Consider the following 25242-nt stretch of genomic DNA (forward strand, 5'->3'; position numbering starts at 1 on the left):
GGAAGCACTCACTGGACCTACCAGCCCCCTGCACATAACAACTTTAAATTTTGCACGCACATACAGAAACCCAAAGGCAGATTCCAAAAGGCAGTAAGGCTTAGAAGAGTGGCTTGGGGTGAACTATCTATTTTTATGGCTTTTAGCTTGAGGGAACATTGAAATCAGCTCTAGTAGAGCTAAAGCTGTGGCAGAAAATCCATAATCTTTCTGGCCCTGGGTTCCAGGGGACATAATTTGGAGTAGCCATTGCTGCTGGAAGGTAAAGGGGAGGATACTGAAAAGGAGAAAAGTCAGAGAGGAAAATCCAGAGGACGCATGAGACAGACTCTAGATAAAATACATAAACTGAGATTTGAGCTTGTGTTCTAGACAAGTGTGTAATATGTGCCCAACCAAGTTAACTGTTTACTAAAACAAAGAATAAAAATCAGCACACTTTAAAAGAATCTAAGAGTCTAGGTATTCCACAACATAATACTCGTAATATTTGTGAGGCAATAATAAAAATTATTCAATATACAAAGAATCAGCAAAAATGTAACCTATTCTCTTAATTTCTGGCTTGAGAATTTTACTTTTTATTCAAACAGATTAGGGATTTGCCATCATTTATTTAAGGATGTATTTTTAGGTTAAAATTTAACTTATAGACCATCCTTTAAAAAAGCTGTAAAAACATTCATGGGCTGACACTGTATTCTAGAAGGTTAAGACTCTGCCTACAGTGTTGGCACCCCCTATGGATTCCAGTTCAAGTCCCGGCTGCTCCACTTCTAATCCAGCTCCCTGCTAATGTGCCTGGGAGAGCAGAGAAAGATGGTCTAGTTCTTGGGCCCCTGCACCCACTTGGGAGACCTGGATGGAGCTCCTGGCTCCTGGCTTCAGCCCTGACAGTTGTGGCCATCTGGGGAGTGAACCAGAAGATGGAAGATATCTTTTTCTCTCTCTCTGTATTTCTGTCTTTCAAATAAATAAATAAATCTTTTTAAAAACAAAACAACAACAAGAAACATCCATCATATAAGACTTTCAACATAACTTCTGAGATGTTACCAAATAAAAAAATTACATGCAGGGGCTAGCACTGTGGCTTAGTAGGTTAAGCTTCTGCCTGCGGTGCTAGCTTCCCATATGTGTGCCGGTTTGAGTCCTGGCTGCTACACTTCTGATCCAGCTCCTTGCTAGTGGCCTGGGAAAGCAGTAGAAAATGGACCAAGTGCTTGGGCTCCTTGCATCCACATAGGAGACCTGGAGGAAGCTCCTGGCGCCTGGTTTGGATCGGCCCAGCTCAGGCTGTTGCAAACATTTGAGGAGTGAACCAGCGGATGGAAGACCTCTCTCTCTATGTCTCTCCCTCTCTCTCTCTAACTCTGCCTCTCAAATAAATAAATCTTTAAAAAGAATTACATGGGATATGTAATAGCCATATGTACCTACAAAAATATATAGCATATGCTCAGACAAGGAATATTTATTGGGTATCTACTACAGACTCCTTGCTGGCACATTTTCCTCAGACTTTCACATATCTTTATTGCCATACTCTGTTTAGCTCTGTACTCAAAGGTCATCCCCTTTCTAAATATACTTTGTTTAACTACTTCCTTTCCATCATTTTCTTATCTTTTCTTCCACATTAATTTTCTTCATAGTACTTACTACTACTTGAAACTATATTATACATTCGCTTATCTCTGTCATATAAGCTACAGGAGGGATATCTGTGTGGTTGCCTATATTACCAGTGCCTAGAATAAGTCTTGGAACAAAACTGATATAAATATGAACAGAATAAATAAATGAGTTAATGAAATCATTGTCCCAAATATATTTTAAGAGTAGAAGCAACACCTAAATTCTAAGAGCAATCTTACCTCCAATAGTTTTAGATTATCTAGGTCAAGAGAAGGCTCTGATGCTGCTGCCTCCATCATGTTCATACTGTGAAGACCTTGTTTTCGATCTCCTACAGAAATGGGAAAAAGAAGTAACTAATGTGTGGTTTTCATAAAATAACGATATTTTTCACAATTAAATAAAGACACATACTAAATAACATGAAAGGTAGGAAATTGGAGAGTTGCTTCCACCATACCTTAGTTCAAAAGTTTAAAACCACATTGGACATTTATCCAAGTTATTAAGACACCTGCCTCCGATATTAGAGTACCTAGGTTTAATAAGTCAGAGCTCCATCTTCTGACTTCAGCTTTCTGTTAATGCAAATCCTTGGAGGCAGCAAATGACAGTTCAAATAACTGAGTTCCTGCCACCCATGTGGGAGACCTTGGATAATGTTCCTGGCTTCTAGCTCCAGCCTTGGCCCAGCCCTGGTCATTGAGGGCATTTGGAAAATGAACCACGAACCAGCAGATGGGAGCCAGCTCATTTTCATCCATGTGTACTTTTCCTCTATGTCTCTGTCTCCCAAAAAAATAAGTGAATAAAAAACTTATTATAAGTTTAAAACCCTAAGAAATGTTGCAAAAACTTTTTTTAATTTGGGAGGCAAAGAGACAGAAACAGAGATAGTGAGAGAGTTAGCAAGAGAGAGAGAGAGAGAGAAACTTTCATCCATTGGTTCACTCTCCAAATGTCCACAGTGGTCCTGGGCATAAGGACCAAAATCTGGGAACCAGGAACTCCATCCTGGTCTATCAAATGGGTGGCAGGGACCCAACGACAAGAGTATACCTGCTGCCTCCCAGGGTCTGGAGTCAGAAGCTGGAGCTGAGTATTGAACCCAGATATTCCCACATGGGACACAAATGTCTTAACCACTAGCCCAAGAGCCTGCCCCTAGAAAAACATTTAAAGAAGGTTTTATTAAAGCTATTCGAATGAATAAATAGATAATAGGTTCTTTTCTTAAAAATTTTATTTATTTATTTATTTGAGAGGTAGAGTTAAAGACAGTGAGAGGGAGAGACAGAGAGAAAGGTCTTCCTTCCGTTGGTTCACTCCCCAAATGGCCGCAACGGCCGGAGCTGCACTGATCCGAAGCCAGGAGCCAGGAGCTTCCTCCGGCCTCCCAAGCGGGTGCAGGGGCCCAAGCACTTGGGCCATCCTCCACTGCCTTCCCGGGCCACAGCAGAGAACTGGATTGAAACAGCAGCAGCTGGGACTAGAACCAGTGCCCATATGGGATGCCAGTGCTGCAGGCATCAGATTAACCTACTGCGCCATGGCGCCAGCCCCAGGTTATAGGGTCTTAAATGGGCCATCAAATCTAGTTTATTAGGACCAATTGGACACATGATGATTCTGAAGACTACTGTTGTTTTTCTCAGATATGAAAATGGTATTATGTATTTTGTAAGCCATTATATTACAGAAATATAGTAAATTATTTATAGGTAGGTGGTATCTGTGATTTGCTTCAAATTAATTTAATGGCATAGAAGGAGATAGTTACTGAGGCTATAAATGAAAAAAATATTGCCCATATGTGATAACTGTTGCAAGTTCATAATTTTGAAATTTTTTTCATTAAAAAAACTGGAAAAAAGTTTGTTAGAGATAATAGCGTATCAACTAATTCACTCCCCAGATGCCTTGGGGTGAGGGAGGTAAAGCCAGGAACAATCAAAGTCTACCATATAGGTGGACGGAACCCAATTGCTTAAGCCATCAACGCTGCCTCCCAGGGTCTGCATTATCAGGAAGTCAGGTGCCTGAGTTGGGTATTAAACCCAAAAGTATGGGGTTGGTGCTTACGGTCTGAGAGAGCAGCGGAAGATGGCCCAAGTGCTTAGGCCCCTGTACCCATGTGGGAGAACCAGAAGAAACTCCTGGCTTATGGCTGTTGTGGTCACTTGAGACGTGAATAAACATATGGAAGACCTCTCTCCCTGTCTGACCTCTCTGCCTGCCTCTACCTCTCTTTGTTTCTCTGCCTCCCAAATAAATAAATAAAATCTTAAAAATAAATAAATAAGTAAATAGAATCTTTTAAAATATATAAATATATATCCAAAAGTAGGGGCTGGCACTGTGGCATGGCAGGTAAAGCTGCCATCTACAGTGTTGGCAACCCATATGGTTGCTGGTTCATGTCCTTGGCTGCTCCACTTCCCATCCAACTCCCTGTTAATGAGTCAGCAAAGGCAGCAGAGGATGGCCCAAGTGCGTGGGCTCCTGCACCCACACTCCTGGCTCCTGGCTTCAGATCAGCTCAGCTCCAGCCACTGTGGCTGTTTGAAGAGCAAACCAGTGGACAGAAGATCCCCACTTTCTCTGTTTCTCCCTCTGTCTCTGTAACCCTGCCTTTTGGAAAAAATATAATAGGTCTTAAAAAAAAAAAGTACTTTGATATGGGACAAAGGCATTTAACCACTAGGCTAAACACTCACACTAGCATAGTGATCTTTAAAAGAAGAAAATAAATTGATTAAACAGTACATTTAATAAATGATAAGACACAAATTGTATTTTTTTTTACCTGTTAACATTCTGTATCCAAAGCATAAGGCAACTATCAAAACAGCTAATACAGAGACTGATGCCAAAGCAATGATTATCGTCTCATCTCGATTAAATGAATGAGGTGGACCTAAAAGAAAACACATTTAAAAACCCTGTCATTTTTTTTAGTATTTTGTTAAGTAACAACAGACTGCCCTTAGAAAGGCTATATCAACATACAATAAATCAGCAATGTTTTTGCTAAAAGGAAATGAAAAAATTATACATACTTTCATTTGATATTAGTCAAAAGGCTGAGAAGCAATTAAGTTATACATATTCTAAACATAAAGGTTATGTTTGTGTTTAACATATGGTTAACATATGGTTATGTTTAACATATGGTTATGAGTACTTCTTCCACTTATTATATGTACATGATCTTGGGAAAATTTCTTCACCTGTCTGAGCTTAAATTCATACACTTGGAGAATGAAAACACACATCTAAATCACATGGCCATCATGAACGTGATAACACACTTTATGTGTTAGTTTTATCCTGGTAGGTAATATACATAGAGCAAATACCCCTTAGGATGGAAGTCCATAAACCAGAGCATATCCAGAAAAGATCAAGTAAAGCAGTGAAGGTAAGAGAACTCTGAATTGTTCTACAAAGGACTCAAATATCTTATGTAGAAGAAAGAATAAGCTGGGGAGAATGTGATAGCTGTCTTCATACAGGAAAGTGGGCTTGTTTTGAATAGATTTAGAGCATTACAAGATTTAATGTGTTTATGTTCACAACAGTCTTCAGTTCAGAATATAGAACAAATGGCTTACAAACAGAGCTGTATAAAATGGAATGAGTTGTACTCTGAAATATATATGTTCATTACGTTACTAGTTAGTCAGCATTCGGTAATACTGACCAGAGGCCAGACTTGATAACTGCTAATATCCTTATTTAATCACTTTTCATATTCAATCAAAAATCAATCAGACTGTATTTTAAAACTTTCTTACTTTGGACATTATAATTTTGTGTTGCATTCACACTAGAAGCTTCTACGATAAAGTAAGAAACCTGTATATCACAATTTCTCTGATAGGAATTCCTGTTCTTTATCAATTTATCTGTCTGGGTCAGGTAAAGAGTAGTTGCATATTAAAATGTCTGTTATTTCTATAGAAGGTTCTGCTGAAGTGCTAAAATGCTATTAATTTGCAGAACATTTATTAGATATCAACAGATGTTATCATACTGATAATTGTTATCTTTAAATATACAGAGTAAATTATAGGCAAAAAGCTTACATATAAAAACTAATGTTACTGTGTCTGGCATGGTGGCGCAGCGGGTTGTCACAGCTTACAATGCTGACATCCCTTATCAGAGTGCTAATTCAAGTCATGGCTGCTTTGCTTCCAATTCAGCTCCCTGCTAATATGCCTGGAAAAGCAGCAGATGATGGCCCAAATACTTGGGCCCATGCCAGCCACATGGGAGACCAAGATGAAGTTCCTGGCTCTCAGCTTCAGGCCAGCCCAACCCTGGCCATTGCAACTATTTGGGGAATGAATAAACAGATAGAAGATTCTATCTCTGTCTCTCTGTCACTCTGCCTTTCAAGAAATTAAACAAACAAAAATACATCTTAAAAAACAAATGTTAACATAATGAGATACCACTCTACATGTATTAGTATGGTTACAGCTAAAAAAAAAAAAAAGGAAGAACAAAATAAAAGAGTTGGCAAAGATATGGAGAAATTAGAGCCCCTGTACATTCATTGATGGTGGAAATATAAATTGTACAGCTACAGCAAAAAAAAAAAAAAAAAAAAAAAAAAAAAAAAAAAAAAAAACCAAAACCAAAACCAAAACCAAAAAAAACTTGGTGGTTTCTCAAAAAGCTAAACACAGATTTACATAAGACCTAGTAATTCCACTCCTAGGCAATACCCATTCCCTCCTACCACCCAAAAAAAAGTACAAATAGTTTTGCCCTTTTTTTTTTTTTTTACAGGCAGAGTGGACAGTGAGAGAGACAGACAGACAGAGAGAAAGGTCCTCCTTTTGCCGTTGGTTCACCCTCCAATGGCCGCCGCGGACGGCGCACTGCGCTGATCCGAAGCCAGGAGCCAGGTGCTTCTCCTGGTCTCCCATGGGGTGCAGGGCCCAGGCACTTGGGCCATCCTCCACTGCACTCCTGGGCCATAGCAGAGAGCTGGCCTGGAAGAGGGGCAACTGGGACAGAATCCGGCACCCTGACCGACCGGGACTAGAACCCGGTGTGCCGGCGCCGCAGGTGGAGGATTAGCCAAGTGAGCCGCAGAGCCAGCCAAAATAGTTTTTCAAACAAAAACTTCCTCATCAGCTCTTTCCAGCCAGCAACAACTGATGAACATCTCTAAGGACAACTGGCACAAGTGCTGCAACAGTGGGGGCAAAAAAAAGCCCTAGCAAAGTGGAAGTATGAGCTGGGACATCTGGCTACCAACACTAAGACTGGCCCCTGCTGCACACATACAGCCTGTCTTCGAGGAGGCAACAAGAGGTATCGTGTCCTGAGGCTGGACATGGGGAACCTCTCTTGTGGGGTTCCAAACATATGCTTGCAAAAGAAGGATCATCAGCATTGTCTACGATATCCCCAGTAACAAGCTGGTCTGCACCAAGATCTTGATAAAGAACTGTATCACGCTATTGACAGCACATAGCTGTACAAATCCCACTAGGCACTGCCCCTGGGCTACGTGGAGGAGCTAAGCTGACTCCTGAGGAGGAAGAGATTTTAAACAAGAAACAATCAAAGAAATTCAAAATAGATATGGTGAAAGGAAACAGAATGCCAAAATCAGCAGTATTTTGGAGGAGCAGTTCCAGCAGGGCAAGCTTTTGCTTGCATTGCATCAAGTCCTGACCACAGTGGCCGAGCAGATGGCTATGTGCTAAAGGGCAAGGAGCCGAAGTATATCTAAGGAAAATCAAGGGCTGGAAAGGCAAATAAATCTTCTCTCATGTAATAAAGGTTTTTACTGTTCTATATCTCTGTCTACTATACAGAATAGCCAAAAGGGAACAACAGAAATGTTCATAAACTGATGAAGGGATAAACAAAAGTCAGGTATACAAAGGATGTAAGAAAGACTTCAGATTCAATAATTCCATTTATGTGAACTATTCTGAATAGGCAAATCCATGGAGACAGAAAGCAGATTAGTAGCCACCAGGGACTGGGGAAGAGGATTAAAGGGAGAGGCTATTTACTAGGTACGAAGTTTCCCTTGTGGGGTGATGAAAATGTTTTGGAATCAGATATAGATTGCACATATTGTGAATATAATAATGGTACATTTTTAACCTAGTTAATTCCATGTCATTTTACCTCTATTTAAAAAAAAAAAAACAAAATTCATTTTATAATTTGCCAAACCCTAAAGAAAATTCATTTTCAACACACATACACACAAATCTAAATAATAATTTATAGATTATTTAAGATATATACAAACATTTTATGTGCTTGCTAATCTTCTTCCCCTACCATTACTGTCAAATTCAGTAATCCTCACTTACAAGCAGGGAATAGATTCCAAGATCCTCAGTAGATGCCTGACACCATGGATAGTACCAAAACCTATAAAGTCAGTTCTTCATATCCTCCATATCCACAGGTTCTGCATTTGTGGGTTCCACAAATTGAAAATATTCAGCTTTTATATTCCATAAAGTTTCAAAAAGCAAAATTTGAATTTGCCACACACTGAGCACCATTCTGAATCCACATGTATTATGAAGTGATGTGCAGGCACACACTGCTGCAGCCATCAGTCATTTCACACATCCTCAGGCCCTTTTCAGCACTTGTTTGAGCCTGGCTGACCTCTAGTCTCATTTGTACACTATATAGTTAAGCCTGTGGTAGTTGCAGCTGTACTGAACATAGTACAGATTCTTTCTTATCATTATTCCCTAATCAATATGGCATAACAATGACTTACATAGTATTTATATGTATTAGGTATTACATGTATACTCTGGAGATGATTTAAAGTATATGGAAGGAAGTGTACAGGTTACAAGCAAACATTACATTACTTATATAGGGAACTTGAGCATCAGAGTGGAGTCCTGGAATGAATCTCCTGCAGATAACAATGGGTGACTATATAAACATCTTCAAAAATTACAGAAAATGCATATTATGAAAATTATCTCTGATTTCCAATTATTCCATCTCACTCCTTGTCTGTTATTTCTTTTTGATAGTTTTTTTTTAAAGTTTATTTATTTACTTATTTATTTTTATTTCAAAGGCAGAGAGAAAGAGAGACAGAGAAAGACAGAGAGGTATCTTTCATCCACTGGTTGACTCTTCAAATACCTGCTACAGCTGGAGCTGGGTCAGGTGGAAGCCAGAAGGCCAGAATTCCATCTGGGTCTCCCACATGGGTGGTAGGGACTCAACCACTTGAGACATCATCTGCTGTCTCCTAGGACTGCATTAGCAGGAAGGTGGACTGGAAGTGGAACAGCCAGGACTTGAACAAGGGACTGAAATATGGGGAGTGGCAGTCCCAAGCAGTAGCTTAACCCACTGCTCCACAACACCTAACCCTTTATGTTTTTTATAATCTAGTATGAGCACTAAAAATAGACCTAACTTATAAGTAAATATAAAGGGGTGGGTGTTGTGGTGTAGTGGGCCAAGCTGCTGCTTAGGACACCTCCATCTCATATTGGAAAGTCAGTTCAAGCACCTCTGATTTTAATCCAGCTTCCTGCTAAGTGGAGGATGGCCCAAGTACCTGGGTCCCTGCCACCCACATGGGAGACCTGGATGGAGTTCCAGGCTCTTAGGTTTTGCCTGGCCCAGCGCTTGCTGTTGTAGCCATTTGGGGAGTGAACCAGCAAATGAATTCTCTCTCCCTATCACTCTACCTTTCAAGAAAACACATAAATAAAACTTTAAAAGATGATTGTAAATTGTGAGAAAACAGACTCAAAAGCCTAAGTGTCTTTCCTAAAAATGTAGGAGTTTTTATACAAGATTCTGTAGCATCGATGTTGGCTGCTTACAGGATTTTTAGTCTGCTTTCATGTTCTTCCCTATGTATCCAACACAACCCTGTATACGTAAGCCGTTACTGTATTACTTCACTGTTCCAAATCGCCAACTACATTAGAAACCTCAGTGTCACCCTCAATTGTGTTTCCATTTGAAATAGAAATTTTGAGGCAGATTTGTGAATCAAAAGAATTTTGTGATTCTGGAAAACCAGGAATGGAGAATGACACACACAAAAGGAGGTTTTGTTTATTTATTTATTTTACCTCATACCTATAGTGCTACGGATTGAATGTGTCACCCACAAACTCATACAAGCCTAAATCCCCAGTTGGATAGAAGGTCTTTTGTAGGTAATCAGGTCAGACAAGAGGAGCCCACATGAATAAGGTTAAAGTCCTCATAAAATGAGGAAGAGACAAGGGATAGCTCTGTGTGGTCTCACCATGTGAGGATACAAAAAGACAGCCACCCATTGTGGGGAGCAACTCGGACTAGACTAAGTTACTGGAATTAAGACTTATTCTATGCATCTGCTCTCCCACAATATGGCGCTGGGAGAGGAGAAAACAGCTTCTACGCAGCTGCCTCTTGCCAACTTGAGTGATGACCTCCAGGAGCTGATCCTGCTCCTGATTGGAGGAGAGCAGCGTACTCGGCGTGTGGGCAGCCGAGTTGGGATTGGCGGAGGAGGACTATAAAGGAGGAGAGAGACAACATGCACCAGGAACATCTAAGGGGAACATCTATCTGAAGGAACACCTGTGCAGCCCCCGAGAGAGCCGGCCGGCGGTGTGCCGCTCCCCTGCGGAAGTGGGGAAAGTGGCCAGGGGGAACCGCCCTTCCACGGAGGTGGAAGGGTCGGTAGCCAACCCGGCAAGAACCAGCAGCAAACCCGGGGAGGGCCGAGCAGACGAAAGAACAACGCAGGGTCCTGTGTCGTTCCTCCACGAAGACGGGGAGCGACAACCCATAAACCAGGAACTGGCCCCTCACTGGACACCAGATCTGCTGTCACCATGACCTTGGATGTCAGAGCCTCTAGGACTAAGCTACTCAGTCTGTAGTACTTTGTTAAAGACACCTAGACTGACAAAGACACCAAGTTAAGAAAATTTGTCCTGAGGAAGTATATTACATATTAACAGCGATATGATGGGCAATGATTTAACTTCAAAATTAAGCTAAAGGGGCCAGCGCCATGGCATAGTAGGCTAGGCTGCCCACCTATGGTGCTGGCATCCCATATGGGCACAAGTTCATATTCTGGCTGCTCCACTTCTTCTTCTTCTTCTTTTTTAAAGATTTATTTATTTATTATTTGAAAGGCAGAGTTACAGCGAGGCAGAAGCGGAGGTAAGGTGAGGGGTCCTTCTATCCGCAGGTTCACTCCCCAGATGGCCACAATGGCCGGAGCCGGGCCAATCCAAAGCCAGGAGTCCGGAGCTTCTTCTGGGTCTCCCAAGCAGGTGCAGGGGTCCAAGGACTTGGGCCATCCTCCACTGCCTTCCCAGGCCATAGCAGAGAGCTGGATTGGAGGTGGAGGAGCTGGGACTCGAACCAGGGCCCATGCGGGATGCCAGCACTGCAGGTGGCAGCAGCTTTACCTCTATGCCACAGTAAAGAGTTCCCTATGCCATGGTTCAAAGCACAATGCCTGCAAACTATTTGGTGGTTTAGCACCCAATAAACAATTGGCTGCAGTAACCACTCATAACAGAGGGCTCTCTACAGGAAAGCTAAAGAAAACTTCATCACTATAGGTCTGGTAGTGTTGTACTTTGTGAAACCAGACTTGATTATCAGTTCACCCAATGGCAAACTTCGCTTTCAGCATCTGGTGGGAGAAATTGTCCAGAACTTCAAAACAGATCAGCATGTCCAGAGTTCCAACACTGGTGTTTGCAGGAGGCAAGGGAGGCCTACCTGGCTGGCCTCTTTGCAGACAGCAAGCTGTGTACTATCTATGCCAAACATAAACAATTATGCCAAAAGAAATCCAGCTAGCATACTATACATTCCTAGAGAACATGCTTAGGAATCTACTATGTTGGAAAACATTTCATTCTTTTTTTCTTTCTTTTCTTTTTCTCTTTTCATTCTTTTTGAAAAAATTTCTGTCCTATTATAAGTAATTCTGAGCATTAACTCCCCTACCCCAATTGGATCAAAAGGCATGTAAGTATGATTAGGGATGGAAAAACAGCAGACAGAAGTTAGGTATCAGCAGTTTTTCCATTGTCATATGAATTTTCAGTATAAATTCAGGAAAGTACATCATTAACACAAATCAAAATATTCCAGTGAATAAGTCCCAGCAGTTCAACTATTTAACAACTATAAATAAATCTGTTACATTTTCCTAAACAATGCCAGCATTCAGTAAATTCTATCTACTTACTATGCTTTTCTGAATGTCCTACAGGTATCTTCTGTCCTGTTCCTGTATGATTGCTATTAAAATACATTAAACTAGTAAAAAAAAAGTGGTTATACTGGATGCCTTTTAAGGTTCTTCTAATTTCAAAATTTTGGATGAATCTTCTATTTTTTTTAAGATTTATTTTATTTATTTGAAAGATAGAGTTCCAGAGAGAGGTAGAGAGACAGAGAGAGAAGTCTTTCTTCCTCTGGTTCACTCCCCAGATGGCTTGCAACAGCCGCAGCTGAGCCAATCCAAAGTCAGGAGCCAGGAGCTTCTTCTAGGTCTCCCACGTGGGTGCAGGGGCCCAAGCACTTGGGCCATCTTCTACTGCTTTCCCAGGCCATAGCCGAGAGCTGGGTCAGAAGAGGAGCAGCCAGGACTAGAACCAGCGCCCATATGGGATGTTGGCGCTTAAGGCCAGGGCTTTAACCCACTGCACCACAGCGCTGGCCCCTCTTCTATATTTTTTGAAGGCCCAGAATTCTTTGCTTTCATTCTCAAATTTACCCAAAAAATGCAATACAACTTTTATATTAACTAAGTTCAATCTAAATATGAATTATTAAGTCATATAAAGGGGTTGATGAAAATATTAAGATATTTTAATACATTAAAATCATACTTAGGATTAAACATTATTAATTAAAAACTTTCCAGGATATGCCACATGTTCTAAAAATATGAGACCCCTTAAAAACTGCCAGGAAAAATATTTTAATATGTGTATTCACATATGTAGCTAATACAAGAGACCTTGAACCAAAAAAAATTCCTAATTTTTATTGTTTCTTTTAAAAACTCTTTTTTAATGTCATATATATTATATTTGGGTATACTTGAAATATCTAACTCCCCTAGCTCTAATAAACTCTTTTCCTTCCCTATTAGTTTTTTTTCAGAGTTAAATTCTCAGCCAAATGTAAACACACTATTATGGAGGCGCAATGGCTGGGCTTGTACAAGCAAGCACATCCTGAATGCAGAAGAGACAGGGAAAAGCTGTCTGCCTCATAGGAGCCTGGGATGTTTCTGTTTACAAATCCTGGAGCCAGGCGGGGGCTACTACTGGAGGCGTGCTGTCTGCTTCCTTGCTACACTCAGCCTTTGTCTGGGTCTGTGTCAAAGAAAGAACAACATTGTTACATGTGCAGCAAGCAGCAAAGGGAAGCTTAAATATAAAAGCTAGTTATGTCAACTCCTTAATCTTTTACCACTCTGTTAGAAAGGCAAATTAGGGATTAGTTTTGTGTGTTTGTGTGTGTGCGTTTAAAAGCAATGTACTTTTTATAAAAGCAGAGAAAAACATTTAAAGTCAAAACAACTAATGCTATCAGAGTTAAGTAAATTCCTTAGCAAAATAATCCAGATTGCTAAAAACTGTTTTTTGTAACTAAAAAATATTATTCAACCTAATGCTTTAAATAAATATTTTCATAAGGAATAAACAATGTTGATTTATTTTAATTAATATATTTAGAATGGCAGCTATACAGTATCATAATCAGATTATGTTTAACATCTAAAAACAAATTAAGAGGGGTCAGATTTCTTATTTTTGTTTTTTAAGCAAGAATTTTTTTCATAGAATCAACAATGTATTTTATTATTCACCTTAGATTTATACATTTCATATATGCTTTTAAAGCTTCGATTAACAATTCAGTACAAAATAAAAAATTTATATATGCAGCAGTGGTTCTCAGGCACTGAATTGGGGAGATTGGAGCAAATCTTTCCCTAGCACACAGTGAACATGAGTGGAATGCTTCCTCGACCTAGCTGCCTTTCTGATTGGATCTCAGTACAGTCAACAGCTTTAATAGGCATGATATTGCTAACTGGAAACAATGCTATTGAAAGTATAACTTGCAGTTTCTTCATGCCTTTAAGACCTCAGTCTTTTCTCCACTAGAGCTCCAAGATCATCCGATGAAAACATTGTCCATAACCACCTGGAGCAGCTGCCTAAGAACCACTGCCCAGGGCTATTCAATGTCCTCCGGCCTCACCGGATGAGGTAATGGGATGATGGATTTCTTCTCCGTGTCCCTGGAAAGTGCTTTCCTCATATCGCAGGCGTCCTGGTCAGGTTCCCCATTGCTGGCTGAATAGTACTCTATGACGGTCCTGTAGACACTGTAGCCCAGCTGCTTATACATGTTGACTGCAACTTGGTTAGATACTCTCACAAAGAGGTCAACAAAAAATCCACCCTTTCTTTCTGAAATCTCCTCTAGTAGCTCCATAAGTTTAGCAGCCAAACCAAGGCGGCAAAATTCTGGGGCCACAGACAGAGCTGTGACGTGCCCGTGCCATTCTTCCCTAGCTACTGAGCCTTCTCAAGCAAGAATTTAATATTGAATATTAAAGACTAGTTTGTACTTAACTTGTCTCATTAATTGTTTGGGATAGGTTTTAATAATAAAACCAGCCCATACTTTGCTAATTGAGTCAAGGCATTTTATGGCTGAATTGTAAGAGGAAGAGTGGAAAACTGCAGAACAGAATGAAAGTCTGAAGTTCAACAAATTTTTAAAAAGGGTTAGAAAAAACATTCAATGCCTATCTTTCTTTCTGAATATTTGGGTTCATAAGTATTTATAATTTTAATTTCTTTGGAATGTATTTATTAAAACAGCTGATGTGTGATTAGAAGAGATTGAATCTCAGCATTTTGTGTATTAAAGAATGAATTAAAAGTTACTTGTATTTGATTAGAATAAAATATTAAAAAGTGTAAAAACACATCTAAGAAAATACATTACTCAATTTGAACTAGAGTTAACACTAGGGAAATGGAAATCAAATTGCTGTAATATTCATTATTGAGGGCCAGCGCCGCGGCTCAATAGGCTAATCCTAACCTAGCGGCACTGGCACACCGGGTTCTAGTCCCGGTCGGGGCGCTGGATTCTTTCCTGGTTGCCCCTCTTCCAGGCCAGCTCTCTGCTGTGGCCAGGGAAGGCAGTGGAGGATGGCCCAAGTGCTTGGGCCCTGCACCCCATGGGAGACCAGGATAAGTACCTGGCTCCTGCCATCGGATCAGCGCGGTGCGCCAGCCGTGGCGGCCACTGGAGGGTGAACCAACGGCAAAAGTAAGACCTTTCTCTCTGTCTCTCTCTCTCACTATCCACTCTGCCTGTCAAAAAAAAAAATCATTATTGAAAACAAAATAAAAATAAAATTCACAGTTTAGAAAATTCATAAAACTCACAATATAGAATGAAAACAAAGAACACATTACTCAAAGACCCCAAATCAATTTTCCAAAGTGGTCTACAAATGATACTTCCAAATCAAGAATTCATAATGAAGACTTGTTCTCAGAATATAAACATGAAATAATTTAACTATAAAAGTTGCACTGTGGCATAGCGGGTAAAGCCACTGCATGCATCCCATCAGGGAGCTGGTTTGAGTCCCAGCTGCTTCACTTCCAGTCCAGCTCCCTGCTAAGGCCTGGGAAAGCAGTGGAAGATGGCCCAAGTCTTTGGGCCCTTAACCCGTGTGGGAGACCTGGAAAAAGCCCCTGGCTCCTAGCTTCGGATCAGCCCTGCTATGGCCATTGCAGCCATTTGCCATTTGGGGACTGAACCAACAGATGGAAAACTCTCTCTCTCTCTCTGACTCTCCGTAGCTCTGCCTTTCAAATAAATAAATAAATCTTAAAAAAATGAAATTCATACCTTTTAATCATTTACTGTCTGGACAACAAAATATGAATCATATTGTGTAGATAACTCCCATCTACCCATCATGTTCTGTTAACTATAACAGTAACTTCTGCTCCCTCTTTAATCAGGATGTTTTGAGAAAAATTATCAGTTTTTTTTTTATTTTTTTTTTATTTTTTTTATTTTTGACAGGCAGAGTGGACAGTGAGAGAGAGAGACAGAGAGAGAAAGGTCTTCCTTTTGCCGTTGGTTCACCCTCCAATGGCCGCCGCTGCAGCCGGCGCACCGCGCTGATCCGATGGCAGGAGCCAGGATCCAGGTGCTTTTCCTGGTCTCCCATGGGGTGCAGGGCCCAAGCACCTGGGCCATCCTCCACTGCACTCCCTGGCCATAGCAGAGAGCTGGCCTGGAAGAGGGGCAACCGGGACAGAATCCGGCGCCCCGACCGGGACTAGAACCCGGTGTGCCGGCGCCGCAAGGTGGAGGATTAGCCTATTGAGCCACGGCGCCGGCCCAAATTATCAGTTTTTTTAAAAAATTAAATTCCTGTTAGTTTTTTCTTAGCTTTCTCCCTTGCTCTAGCCTTCCCATATGTAACCTTTTTTTAAACTAAAAACTATAACTGACATATACACAGATGTTTATACTGAAAATGTATACCATTTAGAGAATGACTATGAAGTAAGAACTCACGTAGCTACCACCCAGGTAAACAAACAGAACAGCAGGATCCAGAAAGCCTCCTACCTGCTCCTTCCTGGTGACAGCAGCCTCCTCTGCCCCAGAAACAGCCACTATCCTAATTTTTGTGGTAATCATTTCCTTAACTTTCTGACAGTATTTAATCCCTATATCCTTAGTTCTGCCTCTTTCTAAATTTTATATAAATGAATTTTTGTGTTTTGCTTTTGTGTGTGTGTGTGTTCAGTAATATGTTCTGAAGATTTAACTGCACTGTTGTTTATGGCTGAAATGTATTCATGGTTACCCTTCTACTTAACAAAAGCAGGTTTCCTTGTAATGAGTCTGGGGATTTATTATAATGACAAAAGACTACTGTATGTAGTCTCTATTGTATTCCACAAATGTATACACTTGGCTTTTCAGTTATATTTAGTACTTAAAGATACCCAGTTCTGTTGCCAAGAGAAAATACTAAACAAAGCAGGCAAATGAATAGGCTGTACACTCTTTTGCTGTTTCTAAGTTTTTGGCAGCAGAGGCACTAGCTAGCAACACTTACCAGGCCACAGTTTAGAGACGCATCTAGGGTAGGAAGAGAAAAGCTGAGGAATTAAGAGAGATGGTGGAGGGACATATGCCATGAGCATAAATTGGACAGAGCTTTATGGAATTCTCACTGCTCAGAATACCATCCTTAATCCATTTCTAAAATTCTTAATTCATCTTTTCTACAGTTCCTACATTGTTCCCTCATCTCCAAAGCACCTATTATAACATGTTTGCTAATTTTTAAAAAAAATGGTTCTACTGAAATGCACACCTAATCTATGAAAAGATAAAAAAAGAACTGTGTCTCCACCCCATCATTCATTATTTTCACCAAAATTTCCTGAGTATTTACTCAGTTCCTACAAGTCAGTCCTTAGACAATGAGGGCAAGAAAGAAAAGTGACAGAAGAATACCTGGGGTACAGATGAGGTCAAGGCACATTTCAAATCATCTTGCTATTACTTTATCATTCTCCAACACAGAAATTAGCTATCCTAATCTCTCTCTTATTACCGTTTCTTCCCTTTTGCTTTCTTCTTTTTCCCTGTGTATAATCCTGTTTGCAAATCTGTCTCAGTTACCCACATGTCCTGCTAAGAAGCAGGGGAAAAAAAATCTGACATAGGCAGGAAGTTCTATTTTTAGTTCAACTCTATCTTGGTTTGAAAACAAAATACAACAAAAACAATAAAAAAAAATTCCATAGCTAAAACATTTGTAGTAAAAGCTAGCAGAGTCAGAAATATTTCTGATTTATATCATTGTGGATACATTCTGAATGTCTAGTTTTATGTACACATACATCTATATACATATGTACTTGAAAAGGAGTAAACAATTTATAACATACACAAAAAAAGTAGTGGTACTAAATATATAGCTGCAACAAAGAAACATAATCTAGAACCTGCAGCTATGTATTTATTTTCTGTGTGTGTGTATAAAAATTCTGAAATCCAGGCAGTTCATTTTCCATGAACTTTTTGAATATTGTGTACACATGTGTGCATGCATGTGTATGAAATTGAAAAGGCAACCCTTTGTTTCTTAAAATTCTCACTTCTCTATAAACACATCCACATTCTTCCCAAGGCCTCATGGCACCTAGAGTGTAGCTCCCTGCTTCTTGACTTTGAACTCGGTTTTGTGACTTGATCAGGCCAACTGGAAGTGGACAAATACAAAATGAGCAGAAATCTAAAATATGCTTGGGTAGTCGGTTTACACTCCTTGTGGACACGTAATCCACTTTAACAGGAACTTGCCCTGAGTAGATCTTGCTCCTTGATCCACAGACCCTGATGGACCATCTGCTGGTTCACTCCCAAATGGCCACAATGGCCAGGGCTTACCCACACTGAAGCCAGGAGCTAGGAACTTCATTATGGCCTCCCATGTGGGTGCAGGGGCCCAAGTACTTGAGCCATCTTGCACTGCTTTCCACTGCAGGGAGCTGGATCAAAAGTGAACAGGGGCCAGCACCATGGTGTAATAGGTAAAGCGTCTGCCTGTAGCACAGCATTCCATATGGGTGCAGGTTTGTGTCCTGGCTGATTTTCTTCCATTTCAGTTCTCTGCTAATGGCCTGGGAAAGCAGTGGAAGATATCCCAAGTGCTTGGGGCCCTGCACCCACATGGGAGATCTGAAAAAAGCTCCTGATTGCTGGCTTTAGATCAGTTCAGTTACAGCCATTATAGTCATTTGGGGAGTAAACCAGAGGATGCCGTCTTTTCCTTTTTTTTTTCTTTTAAGATTTACTTATTTGAAAGGCAGAATTACAGAGAGACAGAGGTCTTCCTATGCATTGGTTCATTCCCCAGACAACTGCAAAGGCCAGACCTAAGCTGATCCGAAGCCAGAAGCCAGGAGCCAGGAGCCTCCTCTGGGTTTCCCATGCAAGTTTCAGGGGTCCAAGCACGTGGGCCATCCTGCACTGCTTTCCCAGGCCATAGCAGAGAGTTGGATTGGAAGCGGAGCAGCTGGGACTAGAACCACCGCCCATATGGGATGCTAGCGCTACAGACAGTGGCTTTATCTGCTACATCACAGTGCCAGTCCCGCTGTCCTTTCTTACAAAAACTAGCTAGGTTGAATTTTCTTCAAGGCAAGTGAACCCTGACTAGTTCAGAAAAGAGAAGGAATTTTAATTAGATTATAGTTGAATGCAGGCCAAGTAAATGCTTCAGAAATAGAACACTTGACTCAATAACTGTATTTTGGCCTTTGTGTTGATTTGTAATACAGGGACAGACGCAGATATTATCCTTTACCTGTATTTTACTTATTTTTGAGCTTTAACTCAGGTTTAATGGAAACCTGATTAGTATTTATTAGTGATAGAAAAGTGAGCTGCTGACTATTCCAGGGAAATTATCATGTTCAAATTTTTGTGGGTATTACTCTAAAGTATGAATCTCAGATTATAAATAATAGTCAGTTTTCAGTATACAAATAAATCAGAAGCTCTTAACTCGGGTCTTCTTTAGCAATTAAGTTCCTAGCTGACTATTATGAAATAAAGTTATTTTCAACATTAGAAAAAAATTTATTGAAAATCAAACTTATATGTAATAAGGTTCCATAGCCTTACATATGTCAGAGTGTCTTTGTTTGAGTGAAATTTTATCACAGAACATAGTTAAAATTAATTTGATCTCATAGTGATAAAAACACTCTAATTAGGCAGGCATATTTCTTATTAGCAAACATGGGGAAAGTAATTATGATAACTATAATTTTTAGAGTACACATGTACTCTCAAAATACAAAAACAATGGCAGAAGAAGCCATTGTGGTGTAGTGGGTTAAGCTGCTGCCTGCAACGCAGGTATCCCATACAGGCACCAGTTCAAGTCCTGGCTGCTTTACTTCCAATTCCGCTCCCTGTTAATGTGCTGGCAAAGCTGAAGATGGTACAAGTCCTTGGGCCCTTGTACCCACACAGGAGACCCAGATGAAGCTCCTGGCTCTTTGCTTCAGCGTGGCCTACCTCTGGCAGTTACAGCAATTTGGGGAGTGAATAAGCAGATGGAAGATCTCTCTCTTTGTCTCTCCTTGTCTATCTATAACTCTGCCTTTTAAACAAATAATAAATGCTTATACACACACACATATAAATATATATATATGTGTGTGTGTGTATATATATATATATATATATATATATATATATATATGGCCAGCAATGTAGCGCAGTGGATTAAGCTGCCACCTGCAGTGCCGGCATCCCATATAGGTACTGGTTGAGTCCCTGCTGCTCCACTTCCAAGCCAGCTCCCTGCTAATGCTCCTAGAAAAGCAACAAAAGATGCCCCAAGTCCTTGTGCCCCTGCACCAATATGGGAGACCTGGATGTAGCTCCTGGCTCCTGACTTCAGTCTGGCTCATCCCTGGCCAATGCAGCCCGGGGAGCGAACCAGTGGATGGAAGATCTTGATCTCTCTCTCTTTCTGTCTCTATAACTCAGCCTTTCAAATAAATAAATCTTTTTTAAAAAAATGGCAACACATAATAATTCTAAAAGTCCTTGACTCTAAGTGGAATAATATATATAAAACTCATTTTAAAGATGAGTAAAATTGAGATTAAGATGGAGAACGTGAGCAATAAGCTTTTTATGTGTTTCTTTATTTTGATATTTTAAAGTAATCCAGGTATTTTAGAACTCCTATAAATAAAAGACAATTTTAAAACGGCATAAAAATTCTGGGTCTGTCTTTTTCTAGCTATTTGTATGGAATTATGCTTTCCATTAGCATGAAGAATTGGGGAAATTTAAGTATTATAAATATTCTTCCTTTCTCAAGACAAGTGTTCTTTCTTCTGCTAGGAGAGGCATTGGAAAACATATGAGGATTTTTTTTTTAACTTCAGGAGGAATACTGACATTTAATGAGTATAGACTACAGACTTTAAAATCCTTCAATGATTGACTTGAGACTAACTGGTACAACTAAGATATGACTCTAAATGCCAGAAGCAACCCTACTGAAAAACGCTTTAGCCCTTGCTATTGCCCTAGGCACTAGAGCCTCACCCAGCCATTAAGGATCTTGAGATGAGAATATCCTGGATAGTGCGGGTCCTAAGTTCTTAAAAGTCAAAGGCAGAGGAAGATTACAGACACAGAGGTGAAGGCCATGTGAAGACAGAAGCAAGAAACACCATTAATTGCTGGCATCCATCAGAAATTAGAACATGGCAAAAATTGTCCCTCAGAGCTTCCAAAAAGAAATCAACCCAGCCAACATCATGGCTTGTGGCCTCTAAAACTGTGAGACAATACATTTCTGTTATTTTTTGCTACCTTAGTTGTGGTCATTGGTTATAGCAGTCCTAGGAAATTTATACATTCCTACAGAATATTCCTACAGAAAAAAAGTCATATGAAAAATCAGCCATACTTAGGACCATTAAATATATCTCAGCATTGTATAATTAAAAAACGCAAATGGTGTTATCTTTCTGACACAGAATAGCATAAAACAATGATGTTTTCTTTTTAAACAACAGACAAATACTCAGGGAAGATTTATTTTAAAAACAACCAGATTGACATGATTAGAACATGGGTATTATTGAAAGTAGTTCTTATAATAGCTGAAAGTCACAAATATTTCTCAAAAACTTTTGAGTTTACAAACTAGAATTTGAAAAAGAGGAAGGAAGTAAAACTATGTAATCCTGTGAAATATAGTTCAATGATAATGAAGATTGTTCTCTGTCTGGAAAGTTCCCAGAATCTCTTTTCTCTTTATCTTACCTGCCACATAAAGCTCAGGTCAAATACTATCTCTTTCATTATTCCCAACTTAGTGCTTCATCTTTTGGGTTAAAGAACATTGAAAACATTCTTTGGATTATTATATATATAATGCACACGCAGCTTTTTAAAAAAAAAAAACTATTATTTTTATGTTACCATAAATTAAACAATAAGCCCAAAAATACATTTAGAAATTTAGGATGCTTACTGATATTTTCTCCCTGATTTAGATACTGTAAAAAACAAAGCAAGTTGTTTAACAATTTATATACCATAACTCAGTTTGTGCTGCAGAAGAAGAGAGAAAAAGAAGTTGTCTCTGAATACAATGATATATGTATAGAAAATCTCTGGAAAGTTTCCTAAGAAAACTTTAATGATGGTTATTTCTTGGGGATGGGATAGATGGACTGGAGAGGAAAATGGATCTTAGATTTGAAATATTCACAGGGCTAGCACTGAGGCATAGCAGGTAAAGCTGCAGCCTGCAGTGCTGGCATCCCATATGGATACCAGTTGGAGACCCGACTGCTCTACTTCCAATCTAGCTCTCTGCTTTGGCCTGGGAAGTCAGTGGAGGATGGCCCAGGTCCTGGGGTCCCTGCACCCGCTTGGGAGGCCAGGGGTGGGTTGGTTATCACAGGAATGATATCCTGATTTTAAAAAGGATGAGTTCAGGGTCCAGTGCTGAGGTGCAGTGGGTTAAAGCCCCAAACTGCAGTGCTAGCATCCCATATGGGTACCAATTCAAGTCCCGGCTGCTGCACTTCCGATTCAGCTCCCTGCGAATGCACTTGGGAAAGCAGCGGAAGATGGCACAAGTGCTTGGGTCCCTGCACCTACATGGGGGGAGACCAGGAAGAAGCTCCTGGCTCATGGCTTCTGATCAGCTCAGCTCCAGTCATTGCAATCATTTCGGGAGTGAACCAGCAGATAGAAAACTTCTCTCTGTCTCTCTCTCTTTCTCTGTAACTCTGCCTCTCAAATAAATAAAAGAAAATTGGGGATTGAACCAGTAGATGGAAGATCTCTCTAAGAAAAACATAAATGGAAAAACAAAATTCACATGCAATGAAATATTATATAGCCTTCAAAAGAAAGAAAAATTTTTTAAAGATTGATTTATTTATCTTCATAAATTTTATTTTTGCATTTATCTTTTTTCTTAGAGAGATCTTTCATCTACTGATTCACTTCCCTAAGTGGCCCTAACACCCAGGGCTGGGCCAAGCAGAAGACAGGAGCCCAAAGTTTTGTCCAGGTCTTCCACATGGGTGCAGAGGCCCAGGCAACCAGGACTTAACTGCCACCCATGTAGGATACCAGTGTCAGAGGTAACAGTTTTACCTCCTATACCACAACACTGGCACCAAGAAAACTCTTTTTAAAAAGATTTATTTATTTATTCATTTACTTGAAAGGCAGAATACCAAAGGGAGAGGGAGAAAAGAAGAATAGGGAGGAGGGGGAAGAGGAAGAGGGGGAAGAAGAGAGAGAGGGAGAGGGGAGAGGGAGATATCTGCCATCTGCTGATTTACTTCCCAATTGGCCATAATAGCCAGGACTGAGCCAGGTTGAAACCAGGAGCCAGAAACTCCATTCTAGACTTCCACATGAGCAGGCAGAGGCCCAAGTACTTGGGCCATCTTACACTGCCTTTGCAGGCACATTAGTAGGAAGCAGATAGAAAGCAGAATAGCCAAGACTTGAAACAACACTCCGATAAGGGATGCCAGCATTACACTTTGCAGTTCAACCTGCTGTACCACAACACCAGCCGCAAAAGGAAGAAAATTCTCACACATGCTACAACATGGATAAAACTTTGGACACATTATGCTAAGTGAAATGAATCAAATCACAAAACAACTATTGTATGATACCATCTACATGACAAAAGCACAGTAGTCAAATTCATAGAGACAAAAAGTAAGTGGGTGATTCCCAGGTCTTGGGAGAAGGGGGTAAGGATGGTTTGCTGGTCAACGAGTACAGTTTCAGTACTTGAAGATGGAAAGACTTCTGGATATTAACCGTACAACAATATGAATCGAAAAATGGCTAAGATGGTAAATTTTATGTCATGTGTATTTTACCACAGTTGAAATTTTAAAAAATTATTTCTGATAATTAGTATATACAACATGTAGCTGCTTTGGTTAGTAAGTTACCCTGGAAAATAATTAGGAATAAATTTGACAAAAGAAGCATCAGACTTCTACACCAAAAATATAAAACATTGCTGAAAGAAATTAGGGAACCTAAATAAGTGGAAAGACATGTTATGTTCATGAATTAAAAGACTATTGTGGCCGGCGCCGTGGCTCAATAGGCTAATCCTCCACCTTGCAGCGCCGGCACACCGGGTTCTAGTCCCGGTTGGGGCGCCGGATTCTGTCCCGGTTGCCCCTCTTCCAGGCCAGCTCTCTGCTATGGCCAGGGAGTGCAGTGGAGGATGGCCCAGGTGCTTGGGCCCTGCACCCCATGGGAGACCAGGAAAAGCACCTGGATCCTGGCTCCTGCCATCGGATCAGCGCGGTGCGCCAGCTGCAGCGGCGGCCATTGGAGGGTGAACCAACGGCAAAGGAAGACCTTTCTCTCTCTGTCTCTCTCTCTCACTGTCCACTCTGCCTGTCAAAAAAAAAAAAAAAAAAAAAAAAAAAAAAACTATTGTCAGCCGGCACCGCGGCTCACTTGGCTAATCCTCTGCCTGCGGCGCCGGTACCCTGGGTTCTAGTCCCAGTTGGGGCGCCGGATTCTGTCCCAGTTGTTCAGACATAAAAAATGACAAACCAGCCTAGTAGATACAATACCCACATTAGAATGCCCAGGTTGATTTCTGATTCTAGCTCCTCACCTCAGCTTCCTGCCAGTGCAGATCCTGGAAGGCTGTGGTAAATGCTCAAGTAATTGGGTTCCTGCCACCCAATAGGGAGACCTGGTTTGCACTCTTAGCTCCTGGCTTTGACTCCAATCCAGTCTCAGCCACTGCAGTCGTTTGGGGAGTGAACCAGCTGATGGGAGCACTCTCTTTGTGTCTCTCAAATAAATAATTTTTGTTTTTTAAAGATTTGTTTATTTGGGGGCCAGCACAGTGGCATAGTGGGTAAAGCTGCTGCCTGCAGTGCTGGCATCCCGTATGGGCACCAGTTCGTATCCCGGCAGCTCCACTTCCGATCAAGCTCTCTGCTATGGCCTGGGAGAGCAGTAGAAGATGACCCCAAGTCCTTGGGCCCCTGCACCCGCATGGGAGACCCGGAAGAAGCTCCTGGCTTCTGGCTTTGAATTGGCACAGCTCCGGCTGTTGCAGCCAATTGGAGAGTGAACCAGTAGATGGAAGATCTCTGTCTCTCTGTCTCTCTCTCTCTGCCTCTCCTCTGTCTGTGAAACTCTGCCTTTAAAATAAATTTTAAAAATTTTTAAAAATTTGTTTATTTGAAAGGCAAAGTTACAGAGACAGAGTGACAGAGAGAGAGGGAGAGAGAGAGAGAAAAAGAATCTTCCATCCTCTGGTTCACACCACAATGGCCAGGTCTGGGTCAGGCCAAAGCCAGGAGCTTCATTCACATCTCCCACATGTGTGGAATGGGCCCAGGTACTTCCATCTTCTACTGCTTTTCCAGGCCATTAGTAGGGAGCTGGATCAGAAGCAGAGCAGCT

General features: G+C 40.7%; 1 protein-coding gene and 2 pseudogenes across 4 annotated transcripts in view; 1 reads left to right on the forward strand and 2 right to left on the reverse strand.

The window, feature by feature from the left end:
• The window catches only part of BMPR2 (bone morphogenetic protein receptor type 2), a 169067-nt gene that overhangs the window by 45230 nt on the left and 98595 nt on the right, over positions 1 to 25242 (reverse strand). For all 4 annotated transcript variants that reach the window (XM_008258989.4, XM_008258990.4, XM_070070371.1 and 1 more), the window contains exons 4-5: positions 4445 to 4555; positions 1878 to 1969 (exon numbers count right to left, since the gene is read on the reverse strand). In XM_008258989.4, coding sequence (XP_008257211.2) covers positions 1878 to 1969; positions 4445 to 4555 — 203 coding nt within the window. The remainder of the gene's footprint in view (positions 1 to 1877; positions 1970 to 4444; positions 4556 to 25242) is intronic.
• LOC100351744 (small ribosomal subunit protein eS8 pseudogene) lies at positions 6477 to 7422 on the forward strand (annotated as a pseudogene).
• Positions 10778 to 14756, reverse strand: LOC127491697 (N-alpha-acetyltransferase 20 pseudogene; annotated as a pseudogene).

This window comes from Oryctolagus cuniculus, chromosome 3 (genome assembly GCF_964237555.1).
Source record: "Oryctolagus cuniculus chromosome 3, mOryCun1.1, whole genome shotgun sequence".
Classification (NCBI taxonomy): Eukaryota; Metazoa; Chordata; class Mammalia; order Lagomorpha; family Leporidae; genus Oryctolagus; species Oryctolagus cuniculus.